Here is a 15,484-nt window from a genome sequence, read left to right as displayed (position 1 = left end):
GCTGGAGCATGCTTACCATCCAGCTATTCCTGCTCAACACCTCCAAGGCTCGTACAGGACTAAGAAGACAAGATCGCAATGAACCACAGCGCCACCTCTGCCCGGGACTAGGTATTCTTAGCTGGTTCTTGTCGGGCACCATGCTTCTTTATCGGATAGCATCGAAGTTATCAAGCACAGCTACACTGCCACTCACTTCTGCTTTCGCCTCCAAGCAAGTCAGCTCACCCCAGCCCCCCGTCCTTCGGAAGAACGCCCGAGTCGCCTAGAACGCGAGCAAGCAATTCACCATGGACTTCTCTAAGCGTATGAAGGATCTGATCCTGCCGCCGTCGCCCCCGACCATCAAGCCGAGTGCCAATTCCGCTGCTGCTGCCACCACCACCACGGTGCAGTTGGGTGGCTCTGCCAATGCCGCTCCGCCGGCCATGAACGTGCTCGACCTGAGCGAGCACAGGGGTGTGCGTCGTGCTCCGATCAAGGAAGATGCAGTTGAACCCGGTGACCTGGACAGCGCTCAGCACGTCCGCGTGCCCAAGAACAACCAGACCCGAGCCATGATCACCAAGGCACTCAAGGCCCACTACCTCTTCAGCTCGCTCGACCAGGGCGAGATTGACGAAATGATCGACGTCATGGCCATGGTTACCATTCAGGCTGGCGAGGCTGTCATTGCCCAGGGCACCTCGGGCAAGTGCTTCTACGTGCTGGAGAGCGGCAACTGTGACATTGTGATCGATGGCAAGCTGGTGGGAACCTACGCGAACGGTGACGCCTTTGGCGAGCTGGCGTTGCTCTACAATTGCCCGCGCGCTGCGACGATCCTAGCCACCACGGGCTGCATCTTGTGGACGGTGGAGCGCACGACATTCCGCAAGATCATGGCCACGACGGCTTCGGCCACGCAACTCGCCCGTGTCAACTTCCTCAAGAACGTCGAGCTGCTGCAGCGTCTGAGCAACAACCAACTGCAGAAGGTGGCGGCTGCACTCAAGCTGCAGCGCTTCAACGACGGCGACTACATTATCCGACAGGGTGAGGACGGCAACACCTTCTACATCATCGTTGAGGGCACGGTGCGCTGCACTTCTCGAACCGGAACCGTTGACGAAGCGGAGAAGGAGCTCATGACGCTCCAACGCGGCAATTACTTCGGTGAGATGGCTCTGGTCCTGAACGAGCCTCGCCAGGCGAACTGCATTGCTGTGGGTCCCGTGGACTGCTATGTCATGGATCGCGCGGAATTCACCAAGCTGCTTGGTCCGCTTCGATCACTGATCGACCGTCAAATGCGCATCCGTGTCCTTCGCAGCGTGCCGCTCCTGTCGTCGCTCACCGATGACGAGCTCGACATCCTCGCACACGCACTCAATGTGGTGTCGTTCGAGGACAAGAGCACTATTATCAAGGAAGGCGATGCTGCGGACACGTTCTACATGATCTCGGACGGCAAGGTGAGCGTGCGCAAGTCTGGCTTTGAGATCATGCAGCTCCGTTCTGGTGAGTTCTTCGGTGAACGCGCGCTGCTCGCCAACGAGCCTCGCGCTGCGGACTGTATTGCTGTTGGCCGAGTTGAATGCCTCACGCTGCAGCGTGCAGCTTTCGAGCAGCTTCTGGGCAAGCTTGACCACATCATGCAGCGCGAAATTCAACGTCAGCAGCTTGTGCAGCAGTCGGTTCTCGGTGGAAGGAGTGATGCCCGCATGGGATCCGCTACCCCGGCAGCTCCGGCGGCCAAGAAGATTCTCTACAAGGACCTCGAGAAAATTCGCACCATCGGTACGGGTACTTTCGGTCGCGTGATCATCGTGCGTCACCGCCCTACGAACCAGGCGTTCGCGCTCAAGTGCATGTCGAAGGCTCTGATTGTCGAGACACACCAGCAGAAGAACGTCATGTACGAGAAGGGCATCATCGCTGAGTGCGACCACCCATTCATCCTCAAGCTGCACGAAACCTACCAGGACGCCAACCAGCTCTACATGCTGTTCGAACTCGTGCAGGGTGGTGAGCTGTGGAGTCTGCTCTACGAGAAGGCTTTCAAGGTTGCGAAGGGCGTTTGCGGTGCCTTCGACGTTCCGGCTGCGAGGTTCTACATTGCGAACGTCGTCGAGGCACTCCGCTACCTCCAGAAGATGACGGTGGCCTACCGCGACTTGAAACCCGAGAACCTTGTGATTGACAGTGCCGGCTACCTCAAGATGGTCGACTTTGGTTTCGCCAAGCACGTGCCGTACTACCGCAATGGTGCACTTTACGAACGCTCCTTCACGCTGTGCGGTACTCCCGAGTATCTCGCCCCGGAGCTCGTGCTGAACAAGGGTCACGGCAAGGCGGTAGATCACTGGGCGCTTGGCTGCCTGCTCTACGAGCTCATCGCCGGCCGCACTCCGTTCCAGCACAACGACCAGAACAAGATCTTTGAGAAGATCCTCCAGGGCCGTGCGATGGTCAAGTTCCCGCCCAAGTTCGACCCGGATGCCAAGGACCTGGTGATGAAGCTGCTCGAGACGAACCCGGCTCTCCGTATCGGCTCGCTGGCTGGTGGCATGACGGATGTGGTGAATCACCCGTTCTTCACGAACGCCAAGTTCGACTGGGGTGCGATGGTGAAGAAGACCATGAAGGCACCGTACACGCCCGCAATCAAGGATGCGTTCGACGCTGGCAACTTCGACGCCTACCCGGAGGACACCAAGATTCGCCAGTTCACAGGCAGCGACACCTTTGAAGGCTTTTAAAGACGCATGCATGCATATAAAACCAACTCGCACGTGCCCCTCGCGACGAAGTAAGAGGAGCTTAGACAATTCACGATCTATGAAAGCATAAAGCTATGTAGCAATATACTTAGAGCTCAAATTATAACTCTCAACTGCGTTGGCGTCTTCGCAATTCTTGCTGACGCCGGAGGGAATCGCGATATTCCTTTGGGTAAATCTTGTCGCGGAACCCAGTCATCTCGAATGGGGAATTGCCTTGTTTGTTTTCGATTTCCTGTTCATAGGAAAACATGAGTTCGTGAGTAATATATTATTGTATTTTCTGAGTAACTCTTACTCACCGTATCATCCATTTGGTCTTCCAGCATTGTCGAGACTTGAGCCTGCACCATTGACACAAGGTTATTACGTGTTCATCTACTCGATGATGATATGCGCGATGTACCTGGCAGAATGCGTAGCTGTAGTGCAATGCGGTATTTCCTTCTGCATCAGTTGCTAAGAGATCATCTTCGTCGGAGACCCGGTCGAGCAGGGTTTCCATGAAGATAGTATCCTTTAAGGACGCGGCAAGCATGAGAGGAGTAATTCCCCACTTGTCTGCAGCGCACAAATCTGCTCCAGCTTGAAGCAGCAGAACTGCAACCTGCAAGAATCGACTTGGTGCGGTTCGCTTCAAATTCGACGATTTTGTATGCTTGAGACGCTCTTCACGTGAGGAATTGGGGGCAATTGAAGTCTGTGGGGACTGCAGTGTGTTCATATACCCTACAATCTAGACGAGGCGTGGTCAATTGAGATTTGACCGCCCGAGAGATAAGGAGAAATTGTACTCGTACTCGTACCGTTAGATGGAGTGGAGTCCTCTCTGCTTGAGCTGTTTTATCCTTCACTGACACGAGTCCGATCTGATCGGACAGCTTGGGACCGTGTTTTGAGCGAGTTAGCAGCAAATGTCTCACCTGATCAGCATTACCGTTGTAGCATTCCGTCCAAAGGTTCTAGGACCATGATAACAGCATGAGCTAACAATGCGCAGAGAGGGATTGCAAGATGTCTTACCACTAGCATTTGCCGGACACTATCATTTTTTGCAACGTCAATAGGCTTCTCCCTTGAATACCAGGGGAGTCATTCCACAAGCACGAGTCAGCGTCCCAGGACTCGAGAAATGACACCATCCTGGGATTCCCTCGAATTGCTGTACAAAGCAAGGAAAAGACAACTGCACGTGAGATGTACGCGAGAATAGCGAAGCCTGGGTTATCCACGATACCAGCAAAGTGAAGCGCGTTCCAATTGTTGTCGCCCCTCGCAGTTGGATCACACCCGGAGCGCAGAAGCAATTCAACCACACCCACATCGTCGCCACGGCAAGCCAAAAGTAATGGTGTTGCCCCACTCGCATCCCTGAGGTCTAAATCTGCCTTGCACTCGTGAAGATATGCGGCAAATGCTAGCCGATCTCGGGCACTTGATAATTGTAAATCGTCCTGGTTGGGCAGGAACTTATGTTTTCTCGACCGAACAGCGACATGAAGGGGCGATCTGCCTTTCAATGATTTTGAATTTACGTTGACGAGTTTTGGCGTCTCCATGAGGAGTCGTGCAATTGACAGGTGGTTATCCGTGGCCTCTGCAGCACAATACTGCACGATAGAAGACGGAGTTAATCGCACCATGTGATGATACAATATTCGGATAACGAGACACCACTTACATGCAAAGGGGTCCACTGATTTGCATCGCGGGCACTTGGGTCTGCCCCTTCTTCGAGAAGTAGTTCCACGGCACGGACGTTCCCAAACATCGCAGCCCGGTGCAGCGGCAATTGATGGAGACGTCCTGCGCTATCATCCGTTGTCCGCTGTAACTTGGCCAACACAAACGTACTAACGCCGGGATCACAGTAGTTGTTATTTTCTTCTGCGTCACCCTTGGAAGTTGGCAAGTGGTAATTCTGGATATCGATTGACTCGAGTTGTCGCAGGATAACGTTTTCCATAACGCGGGATACGTTGAATGAAAACAGCAAGTCGACGTCTGCTTGACTCAGTCTGACACCCATATGAAAGTGCCATTTGACTTGCTTCAGATTCCCAGTTTCGACTGCGTAGTGAAGTGCAAGTTTCTTGAAGTTGTCTAACCGACAATGCAGGAAAATTGGTCAGTCACAACTTGTGGCTCCTAATCACAATATGCCGACCTTTAGTAGACAAGATGCTGGGCTTGGAGCGAAGGACACTGCAAAACTCGTAGTCGTCTTCGATAGAGGCGAGGGATGTGGTAGTAGCAAGCTGAGCCGCACAAATTCGTCAAAGCGAGTTTCTTACGTTTTCTGAATGCAAAATTTTCCCCCACGCACATAATGGAAGATGGAACGACCATTTTCGTCAACGCTGCTACATATTCTTGCCCAGTCCGCGCACTTTTGCTTTGTTGTATCGCGTTGCAGCTCCTTTACTCGAGGTGGTACCCACCCATCGCCATTTGACTTGCTGTCTTGGATCCACCTACTCATTTCAACACCAAAATCATGTTAGGATAGATCTGACGATAAAGGAGCAAACCGCTATACCTAGTCGCCTGATCTTTCTTTCTCATTAGAGCTTTCAATTCGGTTTCAAATTCTGTGTCGCGATACGAGTTCACGTGTCGAAATATCATATCCTGCACTAGCTTGTCTTGTGAAAGAGCAGCGTAGTGATAGAGGTTGCGACCAGCAGTGTCAACGATCTCCAGAATTTCATGAGGAGGTATTTCCTCTAGAAACTGCTCCAGGCGATCCGTGTCCTCTGTAAGGACCACATGAAACAATTCAATATCACTTGCCCGAGGCAAAAACACCTTTGGTTGCCTGTGAAGAACACTGCAACAAAGTTCAGTACACGACTTCGTCAAAGCCAACCGGAAGGATTACCTATGTTCTTTTGCGTGAGTGACGTCGTTACTCGAGTCAGGAGGACAATCATAAAGACCTTCAACGTCAACAGCAGCAGGCTTCGTTGCAGTCAAAGGAATACAATTTTCTTCTTGCTCCGCTGTTGGCTTGACGTCTTCCTTTTCACCGTCAACATCATCAAAATTGAAATCGTCGTCATCACTGTTGCCACCTCCAGAAGGGGCTTTGGTGTTTTCGATCGGACTGGGCTCATAATGGGCAGAGGAGGTATCGACGTCGGGATTAGTTGGTGGAGCAACGATTTTGCTAGTCAGATGATCTTGATCCTTTTGTGCGTCACCGGCGTGTGGCGATATCTCTGCTCCAGGTTTTTTGCCTTGGCTGCTGCTATCCGTCGAAGCCAAGGGCTTCAGGCTTGACGTACGTCGTGATGTAGCTGCTTCAGTCATTGTTTGCACCTCTACCGGCTCGGCACTATTGCCCGTATTTATCTTGCCTGCCTCTGTCAGCGTCGATGATCCTAGTGTCCCCGCAATCCCTACCAACTTGTGCGAAGATGGCGCTCGACTATCACCGCTAGCTCGAAGTTCATTTAACACCTTCGGAGGCTTGGACGGAGACCCTAAGACGTTGCTTCCCCCGAGAGGATTTAGACCCTTGAGCTGATTTCGGTTCCCACCAACATCATCCTTAAGTGCCTTCAATGACAGAACCTTCACTTGCGCGAGACTTCTACTCGGTGAACCTCCTGTTTCATCCTTGCTAAGACCATCGAGTAGTTCAACGCGTTGTTGCTTAGCTGCAAACGCCGCTAACGCCGTCGGCTTCGACATCTCAACGCTTTTCGGCTACAGTCGCTCCTACCACCGACCCTTCATTACGCGACTAGCAGAGGAAGATCCGTGTCATATCGTTTCTCGACGTCGTAGATCCAAGCCCATTCGTGTCCATCTCTGCATCGGTGGTGGTGCAGGCGATTAGATGTCGAAGGTCGGGACACGGATCCGAATTGAGTCGGACAATGCCCCGAAAGCTTCATCACCTGAAGATGGAGCACCAGACGCGGATATCGTGGCGGAGCAGTTCACGCGCGAATTTACTGCGGTATTGCAGCACACACGCGAAAAACAATCCAAGGAGTTGACCTCTGAAAGCTTTGGTGGCTCACCAGAAGATGTTGTCAATGCACGTCAAGAAGTGGCGTTCTTTGGTGACGTCGCTCAGAAGTTGACTCCTCTGGTGGACAGGTTGATGCGAGCAACTCCCGAACAGATCAACACAGCAAAGAAAACTGAACTGCTTCTTGTGTTTGGTGACAAGTTTTACCATGCTCAGGAATTTCGAGCTGCCTCGATGTTCTTCTACGAAAAGGTGCTTGTACTGGACGAGATGAAGGACAAAACACCGGAAGAATCCGGCGACAGTAGGTCCCAAGGTATTCTTGAACGTATCCTTGCTGCGTCGTCACCAATGCAAAAGCAGCGGAGTCTTCTTGAGGGCCAAGCGTACGTCCGATCGCTTTTTGGTGCGGCCATGTGCTGCTTTCATGTTCAAAAGCGGTCCGATGGATTCGTCAAACATGCCGGAAGGCTTGAAAAAATGATAGAGGCGTTGACATTTCTGCGATTGGGAATGGAGACAGCGGTGACTATGGAACAGCAGCACTCAGGGCAGTTCTCGTGGTTGACGCTTAATGGCTCTGTGCTCATTTATTCCATTACAAAGCCTCTTCAAGCGTTGGGATTTTCAAAAGAAGTCGTCGCGTATTTGAAGTGGAGTCTGCTGGCCATGGGATCTGCGGTGGCGCTGTCGACGACAAAGTACATCATGTGGCGTTTGCAACTTGGTTCAGCCATTTGCGACTGCTATGAGGATTTGGCGTTGAAAGAGACGACGAAAGCTGATCAGCACCTCAAATCCGCCGTGGCTTGTGCGGCCTACCTGCAACAAGTCGTCCAGCGGTTGCGCAAGGAGGAAGAGCTTGACGTACCTTTGCCCGTGGAAGTACAGCGAATACTAACCCAGGCTGAGACCACGTCAGCTATGCTAGCGGCACGAGTGAAAGCTGCAGCAGGCCACCAGCCATTCACAAGAAGCACGATCGAGGCAGCGTTCCCCGCGGTTCGTGACCAGATGCGAGCTGCTATTGATGCCATGGAGAGCTTGGCACGTGAAACGAAGCAGAAGCAGGGCGGACAAGGTACATTCGTGCTGATACCCTCCACACCCCACCCGCCAACGAACGAGACACAGTCGGAGCTGCTTGCGTTCGTCATGGAAATCACGACTCCCATGCTGAAGCCTTTGGTCGAAGGAGAAGAACTGTTGTCGCAGTCAACGCTAGACAAAACCGTTTTCCCAATATCGTTCCACTTGGCTGCTATTCGACACTGCTTCCAACTAGGACAACCCGATGATCAAATGATTCTGCTCATTCAAAGTGCAAATGCACGACTAAAATCTACCTCAGATAGTTTACTTGAGAGAGATGCCGCGATAATTAGCTGCTTGCTTGAGCTGTTCGAGGCGCTTCATGAGATTCAGCAATCCTGGCTGTCGTGGGAATCTCTTTCAGAAGACGAGCGCCTGGAATCGAGCACCAACCCACGACAACAACTGCCTGTGTCCGGCGGAGCAATTCCGGCGACTAAAGTTCTTGTACGATTGTCTAAAGCCATGCAGGACTGCGCCTTCCATGGCGACGGCACCATCTCGCGTACGAACCAAGAGTTGATGACATCTGTGGCGCTGCAAATGTGGCGTGAATTTGCGATTCCAATGCTGAAAGAGTTGGATGCCACCGATCCTCCTCAAATGTCAAGGTCATTCGTGCGTCTCACGTGTGAATTACTACTGACAATCCACTTCACGTTCACCGCCGTGAAGTTTGAAGACCTATTGCTTCACGGACATGTTTGCTTGCGTTTGGCTACGCTTTTGTCGATCCGAGGGAAAGCACGCAGAGGCAGTCAAGTGGTGCGCCAATGCCTTGAGCGAATCAATTCACGTCGGAGCGAGTTAGTAAACTTCACTTCGCACTTTCACTCGATCGTTGACAGAGAAGCTGATCCAGGAGCTACGGAGCCAATTTCCAGATTCTCATTCTCTTGCTCAATCGTTGATTCGAGCGGCTCAAATCAAGTAAATAAAGCCCCCGACGATGGAGCTCACCCACGAGATCGCGTTGGGGTGCGTGGCACAGGGTCTCAATTTGGTGGTTTACATCAAGATTTGTGCTGTGTTCAAGTTGACTTAATGCTGCTTTCGTACCGCCTGGAGCTTCAGGCAGCCTCGATGGTAGATGTCCTTCCTCAAACCAACTCCACAGCCCCAATCGGCACAGCTGGGATCCCCATTCAAGCAAACAGCGTGCTATCTGCTGCCGAGATCAAGCTCGCCGAAGAATGCGACCAAAATGGCTATGCAAAAGTTCTTTTGAATATTCAGCGCCTTGTTCATCCGCAGAAGTTGTTGAAGGAGCGCCTTGCAATCGCAGACGAGAGTATGCAGCTACTACTGCAAGTAGAACAGCAAGAGGAGAGGCTTTACCGACAATTAGCTTCAGCTTCCGCGCGGAATCCGGAAGCTGCAGAGTCAGTCGTTCCTCTTGCACCTATCGTAATCTCTAGATCAAGTTCGGCAATCACGGTGCAAGTAGTGGAGTTTCGTCCATCGTTGCCAGCCTTTCGGAAGCGGGGTGTGGAGTATTACATGGTATTTGCAAAGGCCACGGGGGTGGGCACCGCAGTTTCGCTCAACAGCAATCACCTAACAGGAACTGCAGCCCCCGTGTACCCTCCGCATTTGGACGTGACGATTTCAGGCCTGCTGCCCAACGAAAGCTACGTCTTCGCTGTAGCAGCTTTCGACAGCAAGCACGAAGTTATCAACTCCATTGGTGAAACTTCGGAACCGGTGGTAGCGCTCAATCCTGTGCCGTTGCCAATGTGCTATGGGTATCTCGCCAAGGCTTGCTACGACACTCAGCTTGCAGGCCGAGCCAACAAGGCTGCACACTACCTGTATAACGCTGTAGTTTCGCATGTGTGTGCTGGACGACCTTCTTGGATGTCAAATCCATTTTACAGACAAGCTCTAAAGCGCGACACTGTGGCCCAGTTTCCCATACCAATACTAAACCTCTGCATTCAAGCTCTACTCGTTTTGTGTCACGATGACCCTGGTGATCTGGAACGAGGAGGCAAGCTTATCACAACATCCGACGCGGACGCTCAGTCATTGACAATGACACAGACAAAGGCACTCGAAGATAGTCGTAAAATCTCCATGGCCGTTGAGATCGCCTGCGCAACAGACAACCTGGAAGCGATTCGTGTGTTGTGCTTCAAAGGATACCGCCTCTTGCTGCCTTTGCTACACTTGAAAGGTAGTTGCGATGGCTTAACATTCACCGCACTCGTGACGTTCTACCAGGTAAGCTAACTTACCTGCATAAATGCTGGGCTTCTGATTCTCACTGCTTCATATTGATGCTACACAGGCACTTCACGTGATTCCAAGCGAGAAATGGGACGGCGACACTCGCAACATTTGTGCGCGTGTAGGATTCGAGCTGTTCCGAATCGCGCAAGAAGCGCACAATGACATCTCTCGGGTCATTATTCCACTCATCGTTGGGGGCGCTCAAAGCCACACGCAATCGGAGCAGAATCGTTCTGGCAGCGTAGTGCATAGTGAAGAGGACGACAGTTTGTGCGAAGTTGTGGCTCTGTTCAAATTGGCCAGCAACTTACTCTCGGCAGCGCCAGATGTATCTACTCCTGCGGCCCCAGCAGCTTCTGCACCTACTCCTCGCGGGGCGAAAGGAACTGCAACTGCTGCCCCCAAGGACAAAAGCCAGAGTAATACACCACAAGCCACTCCGAGAAGTGCTGGCGAGACGGATAAAGGAGAATCAAGGTCGATGCAGAGCTTAACTGGGCTCCTCCATGCTTCCGGGAATGACCTTACAAAAGTTTTTGCCACGCTTGAGCAGCACAGCTCTTCAGACCGTCGAACCATCGAGTTTGCGAGCAAAGTTTGTGGCGCAGTACTAGGATCTGGAGCAAGTGAAACGTCTCAAATGGACAAGCTCCTCTCAGCGCTCAAGGTGGCAGGAGACATAAGCAACCAGTTTCGAGCTACCCTTGATTCGCTTGGCGGTGGAGCACTTCTGCCAGAGCTTAGGGGCGTCGCTGTTGCGGATGAAACTAACATACTCAGTTCTCGGCCTGACCAAGAGAGTGAGATCCCCGAGACCGAAAGAACGGCCCCAGATGCACTAACCGGAACTGACGACGAGTACTTGTATCGGTGGTGCGGTGAGTTGTTCTTCATTCAGTCGATGCTACTGGTAAGCTATTCATCGGATTGTCTCGAGATATTGTTCACGGGTGAATCTAATCTTTTGGATCTGTCCACAGTACCGGAAGATCGCTAAACTTTGCGCCACAATTGAGGAAGTTGATACAGCAAATGGCCCAAATACGGAGGACTGCACGTACGACTTGCTCCACGCTGACAACAATGACGAAGACGCAGCAAGCGACGCAGCCAAACCCAGCAACATATTCGAAGCGAGCACACCCCAAGAAAACAAACCCACCGAAGATCAAGAGACACTCACAGCCCAGGCTGATCCAAGTGACGCATCAGAGGTGAGCGAAGTTGACCGACTTTTTGGTGAGCTATTGGAAAAGACTGCGGGGTGCTGCAAGCTGTTCCGGCTAGCCAGTTGCTGGCAAGGACTTCAAGCTGTGTCCCAACAGCTTTGGAACGCAATTTGGTTAGCGTGGGTCGCGCCAAGTCGAATTGGCACGTCAAGTATGAGGCTTGAGCAGCTTTCCACTTGCATTGACGCATTGCTGGATATGATGGACACCGTGATGAATGGATCTCAAGATCAAAAGGCAGCATCCACGACTGTTGTGCCCCTTACAACATCAAACTCGCCAGCTCCTGCCTCGACTGAACAATCAATGGCGCTCTCGACCGTGGTGTACGCTGCAACTAGCGCACTGAACGTTGACCAAACTTGGTTTACGCAGCTCATGGCGTACTGCTTGCGAGTGTTTTGCTCGTTCCAGGACTGGAAAAGCATCGTGCAGAAAGGAAGCAGATATCACTCCTTGTGCGGCAGCAGCGCCGAGGGCAGTCGATTCTCCGAACAGAACTTCCCCATCTTGATTTATGCGCAGCAGCAGATCGTGAATCACAAGGAAGTACTCTTGACAACAGCACAAGAGGAGTTGAACGCCTACATCACCGCATTCCAGGAGCAAGAAGCAAAAAAGAAAAAGAAAAAATCGCGACTTGTAGTGGAAGAAGTGCTTTCGCCCGAGGAGATCACGTTCCGAGCCAACAAGCAGGTAATGGAACAACATATTCAAGAACTCACCGCTGATCGAGACCTTGAACGGGAAAAACTGGCTGATCTCTCGGACATCTACGACGAACTATCGAACGCCATCAACAAGAGCCATCAAGCGCTAAACACCTGCCACGAGCTTGTTGAAAAGTATCGTTGTCTGGATAAGCGCACTGCTGATGTGGTCAACGCTCATCGTCATCAAGATAAACTGCTAGCACTTCGACGGCAGATCGTGGCTTCTTACAACCGTTGTGTGATTCTATCGCGGCAAAAACGCCAAAAGCGAATAGTTTGCCAGGCGCTACAAGAAGCAGGAGACTTCCACCTGGCCTGTGGAGATGTAAAGTCAGCTATCAAGAGTTGGCTCGAGTCGCTGGATAATGCCTTCAGCACACTTAACGTCGGAGCGTCGTGGCGAGACGTCCTAACTCCGTCTGCTGACCAGTTTCTTGAAAGTGCGAACAAGGATAACATTGCTGGGGACGAACTCTGGGTGGGCATGCAATGCTGTTGCGTACTCTCGAAGTTGGTCATGCTTTCATCCGGCGACAAACTGCACAAAGCGATCGACTACGCGTTGATGGCAGCAGCTATCTTCACGCAATTCTACGGCTGCTCGCTGCCTCACCCGACCAAATGCTTCCTGTTTGGTTCGTATCGGATGCTTGGACAGTTCTGGCCAGGACGAAAACTTCTGACAGACCCCGACCGAGTCTCCCCGTTCATGCTTGGTATCATGCTGGTGCTGGTTCCAGAAGTGCTGCTCCTGTACGGACAGCAGTATGCTGCCACTGCGATGCCCATCATCACTGGGTATGAGTACGTGGCGGAGTACTGCCTTGAGGATGCAAATCACGTCGCAAACGCTCGCAGGTTTCGTGTCGAAGCACTTGTCCAATGTGGGCGTTTCCAAGAAGCATTCCAAGTTGTTATGAAGTTGATGCGCGGTGGGGCTACGCCCCGCAGTAACAGCGGTGTACCAGAGTTGGATACTCTCATTTTCCACGACAGCAAACCCATTCTGGACGAAAGTAATCGAGCCGCCTTGAACTGGTTGATCTCGCTTAACGCGGAGCAAGCGCTGTCAGACCTGAAAAGGTATTATCACGAAGCTCTGGTGGGGCACATTTTAGTGGTGATTTTGCACCTAGCTGTCGGATTAGCTCGCCACGAGAGCCGATACGACCGTGACACAGCGATAACTCGCTCTGCAGCCAAGAAGTTAGCCCAATCGATGCTATTGCTCATTAAACCCAGTGAGACGTCGATTCCTCCAGCTCAAACCCCCAGAAACAATGGAACTGACCCAACTGATGGAGACACTGATACAGAGCATCCAGCACAGAGGTTTTCGTGGGAACAGCTTCAGCTTCACCGCATCCGAGCTGACATTCACCTGCAGTTGAGTTACCTTGCTTTTTATGAAGGCGAGTGGGGTGCTTCCAGGTCAAGCACGATGGATGCCATCAGCGAATACAACGCGATCCCTAGCGACCCTGAACACCAATTGCACTTGGAACTCGACCAGAAGTTGAAGTTCTCGCTGGTGCTTGCTCGCGGTACATTTGTTGCCAAATGTCGAGCTCAAACCGTCGCTTGTTCGCTTGCCCAGACAAACCATCGCGCTGCCTTTGAGGCTGCCGAGGTTGCAATTGAAGAAGCAAAAACCACTGGCGAAGAGCACCTCCGACAACATCTCGAGTCATTGAGATTGCAGACCGAAGTTTTCCTCGGTGAGCGTGAAAAGACCGAAAGCAAACTCTTCGTTTTGCGACAAGAAGCTTTGGCTTACCATACGTCTGCTTCGCTCACGTATGTCCACACCCTGCAAGCGCTGAGTTCGCTTCTTCGATCAAAAGCGCTCTTGTCATCCCAGCCGGTCGCACTGCACGCAGTCAACGAACGGCTGAGTGAAGCTGAACATGTGCTGGATGCCTTGCTAGAACATGACGGCTGGATCGGTGTTAGTTCTGATCACCCGCAGTCTTTAGAGAGGCTCAACTTGTATCGACCTGGAATTCCCGACTTCGTTCAGGTCCACGCTGATTTAGCGCAGGTGCTACTCGAGTCTCCTCTGAACTGTGACAGCGAGAGCGTACAAGCGCGTCAGGAGAGGGCCCTACGCTCCGTTGAAAATGGTATTCGAGCTCTTGACCACACTACGCAACGGATGTCAATAGTCAAAGCGCGACTTCTGCTATTGAAGGGGGTGTTGCTCTCGAAAAAGTTGTACGGAACCGTGACCAAGATCGATTCATCTGCATCTGTGTCACCGGTACATGGCGAGAAAAATCTGGAACAGCGGTTTGAAGAATGCGTCGAAGCTTTCACAGGGAGCATCAAGTCGTCGATTGAAGAAGTGTATGATCGCCAGTTGGTACGGTTGGCCCTAATTGAGCTGGTTGATCTGTTTGGTCTGAAGCTGGTTCCGGGTAACGAAGACACGCACGTTCAAGCAGCATTTCACTACTTGAATCTGGCGTTGGAAGTTCAAAAGCACGAGGCAGTGCTCTTCGACACACTTGAATTGCAGAATGGCACTATCACATCCGTGGAGAAACTGCCGGCATCAGTTTCTGCTTCCATCAATGCCCAGACCGACGCAAAAGTGGACGCCTCCGCCCCACCACTGACGAACAGCAAAGCTCCCGATGTAGCTGCAATTGTCAACTACTTTGTGCGTCTGCTGCGTATGCAACACATTCTCCCGGTTAGCACCACAGCGCTTCAGGACACGTGCGTTCTTCTTCACTCCTTTTTGGTGCAACATCACTCGACATACTCGCGTATTGCTTGTTTGATGGATCTCCCTGCTGTCCCTTCCTCTGATCCTGAAATCCGCGCTGGAATGGTATGTGCTCTTTGGGGACAAGACCTCGCCCCCGTGCTTTCTTCACGAGTCGGTGACACCGCGCGCAACGACAAGCTAACGTTTTACTTCACGCTTGGCACAACCAAAGCGTCCATTGCTGAAGACTCACCCGCTGCGGGCAACGCCGACGCAATTGCCCGGATGGAGAAGTTTGCAGCTTCTCCTTTGCTCAGCAAGAGGGGCAATGTGGATCGACAGGCGGTACAACACTTGAAAACAGCTCTAAGCAAATTGCGAACTCAGATGGAAGATGAAGACTCACTCCTCATTGATCGCAACGCTTTCCCGACAATTCTTCGCTCGCTATTGTGTCAAATTCAACAGCTTTTCCGTGGAGTTGAGCCTTCGAGTGGCGACGGCAGCCAAGACAATGTGAACGATACTTTGGGAGCGGTAGATTTCTCGAACCAAAGTGTGCAAGATACGTTCAGAAACTCGATATCTGTCAGTTGTACGCTGGATATGGTTCGTCGCCTAGAAGATCTATTTTCCATCAACAAGGGCGTCAACGTTGCCGACAACGAACTCTGCTACTTCTTAAGAGATCTCCTGGATTAACACAGTTGATGAAAGACAATTGCTAACAAACGCTTGAGGTAACGAATACTTCGAAACAA

At 51.9% G+C, this 15,484-nt stretch overlaps 3 protein-coding genes across 3 annotated transcripts; 2 read left to right on the top strand and 1 right to left on the bottom strand.

Annotated features, from left to right (window-relative positions):
- Positions 1-290: 290 nt before the first annotated feature.
- On the top strand, positions 291-2,741 carry IUM83_05443 (AGC protein kinase; the record flags this gene model as incomplete). The annotated part of the gene is made up of 1 exon (XM_067929579.1): positions 291-2,741. One exon carries the CDS (start codon positions 291-293, stop codon positions 2,739-2,741), a length of 2,451 nt encoding a protein of 816 aa, XP_067799488.1.
- A 130-nt stretch (positions 2,742-2,871) lies between these two features.
- On the bottom strand, positions 2,872-4,533 carry IUM83_05442 (uncharacterized protein; the record flags this gene model as incomplete). The annotated part of the gene is made up of 8 exons (XM_067929578.1): positions 2,872-2,997; positions 3,065-3,106; positions 3,169-3,498; positions 3,569-3,724; positions 3,786-3,804; positions 3,870-3,924; positions 4,000-4,372; positions 4,444-4,533. The coding sequence occupies 8 exons, from the start codon at positions 4,531-4,533 to the stop codon at positions 2,872-2,874; spliced, it is 1,191 nt and encodes a 396-aa protein (XP_067799489.1).
- Positions 4,534-6,606: 2,073 nt separating this feature from the next.
- Positions 6,607-15,425, top strand: IUM83_05441 (uncharacterized protein; the record flags this gene model as incomplete). Its single annotated transcript, XM_067929577.1, has 4 exons — positions 6,607-7,048; positions 7,268-8,414; positions 10,849-10,978; positions 11,049-15,425. The coding sequence occupies 4 exons, from the start codon at positions 6,607-6,609 to the stop codon at positions 15,423-15,425; spliced, it is 6,096 nt and encodes a 2,031-aa protein (XP_067799486.1).
- Between the last annotated feature and the right edge of the window lie 59 nt (positions 15,426-15,484).

Source organism: Phytophthora cinnamomi (genome assembly GCF_018691715.1).
Source record: "Phytophthora cinnamomi strain GKB4 chromosome Unknown Contig4, whole genome shotgun sequence".
In the NCBI taxonomy this organism is placed as follows: Eukaryota; Oomycota; class Peronosporomycetes; order Peronosporales; family Peronosporaceae; genus Phytophthora; species Phytophthora cinnamomi.
Note: the sequence above shows the minus strand (reverse complement) of the source record. Positions and strands in the feature narration are given on the sequence as shown.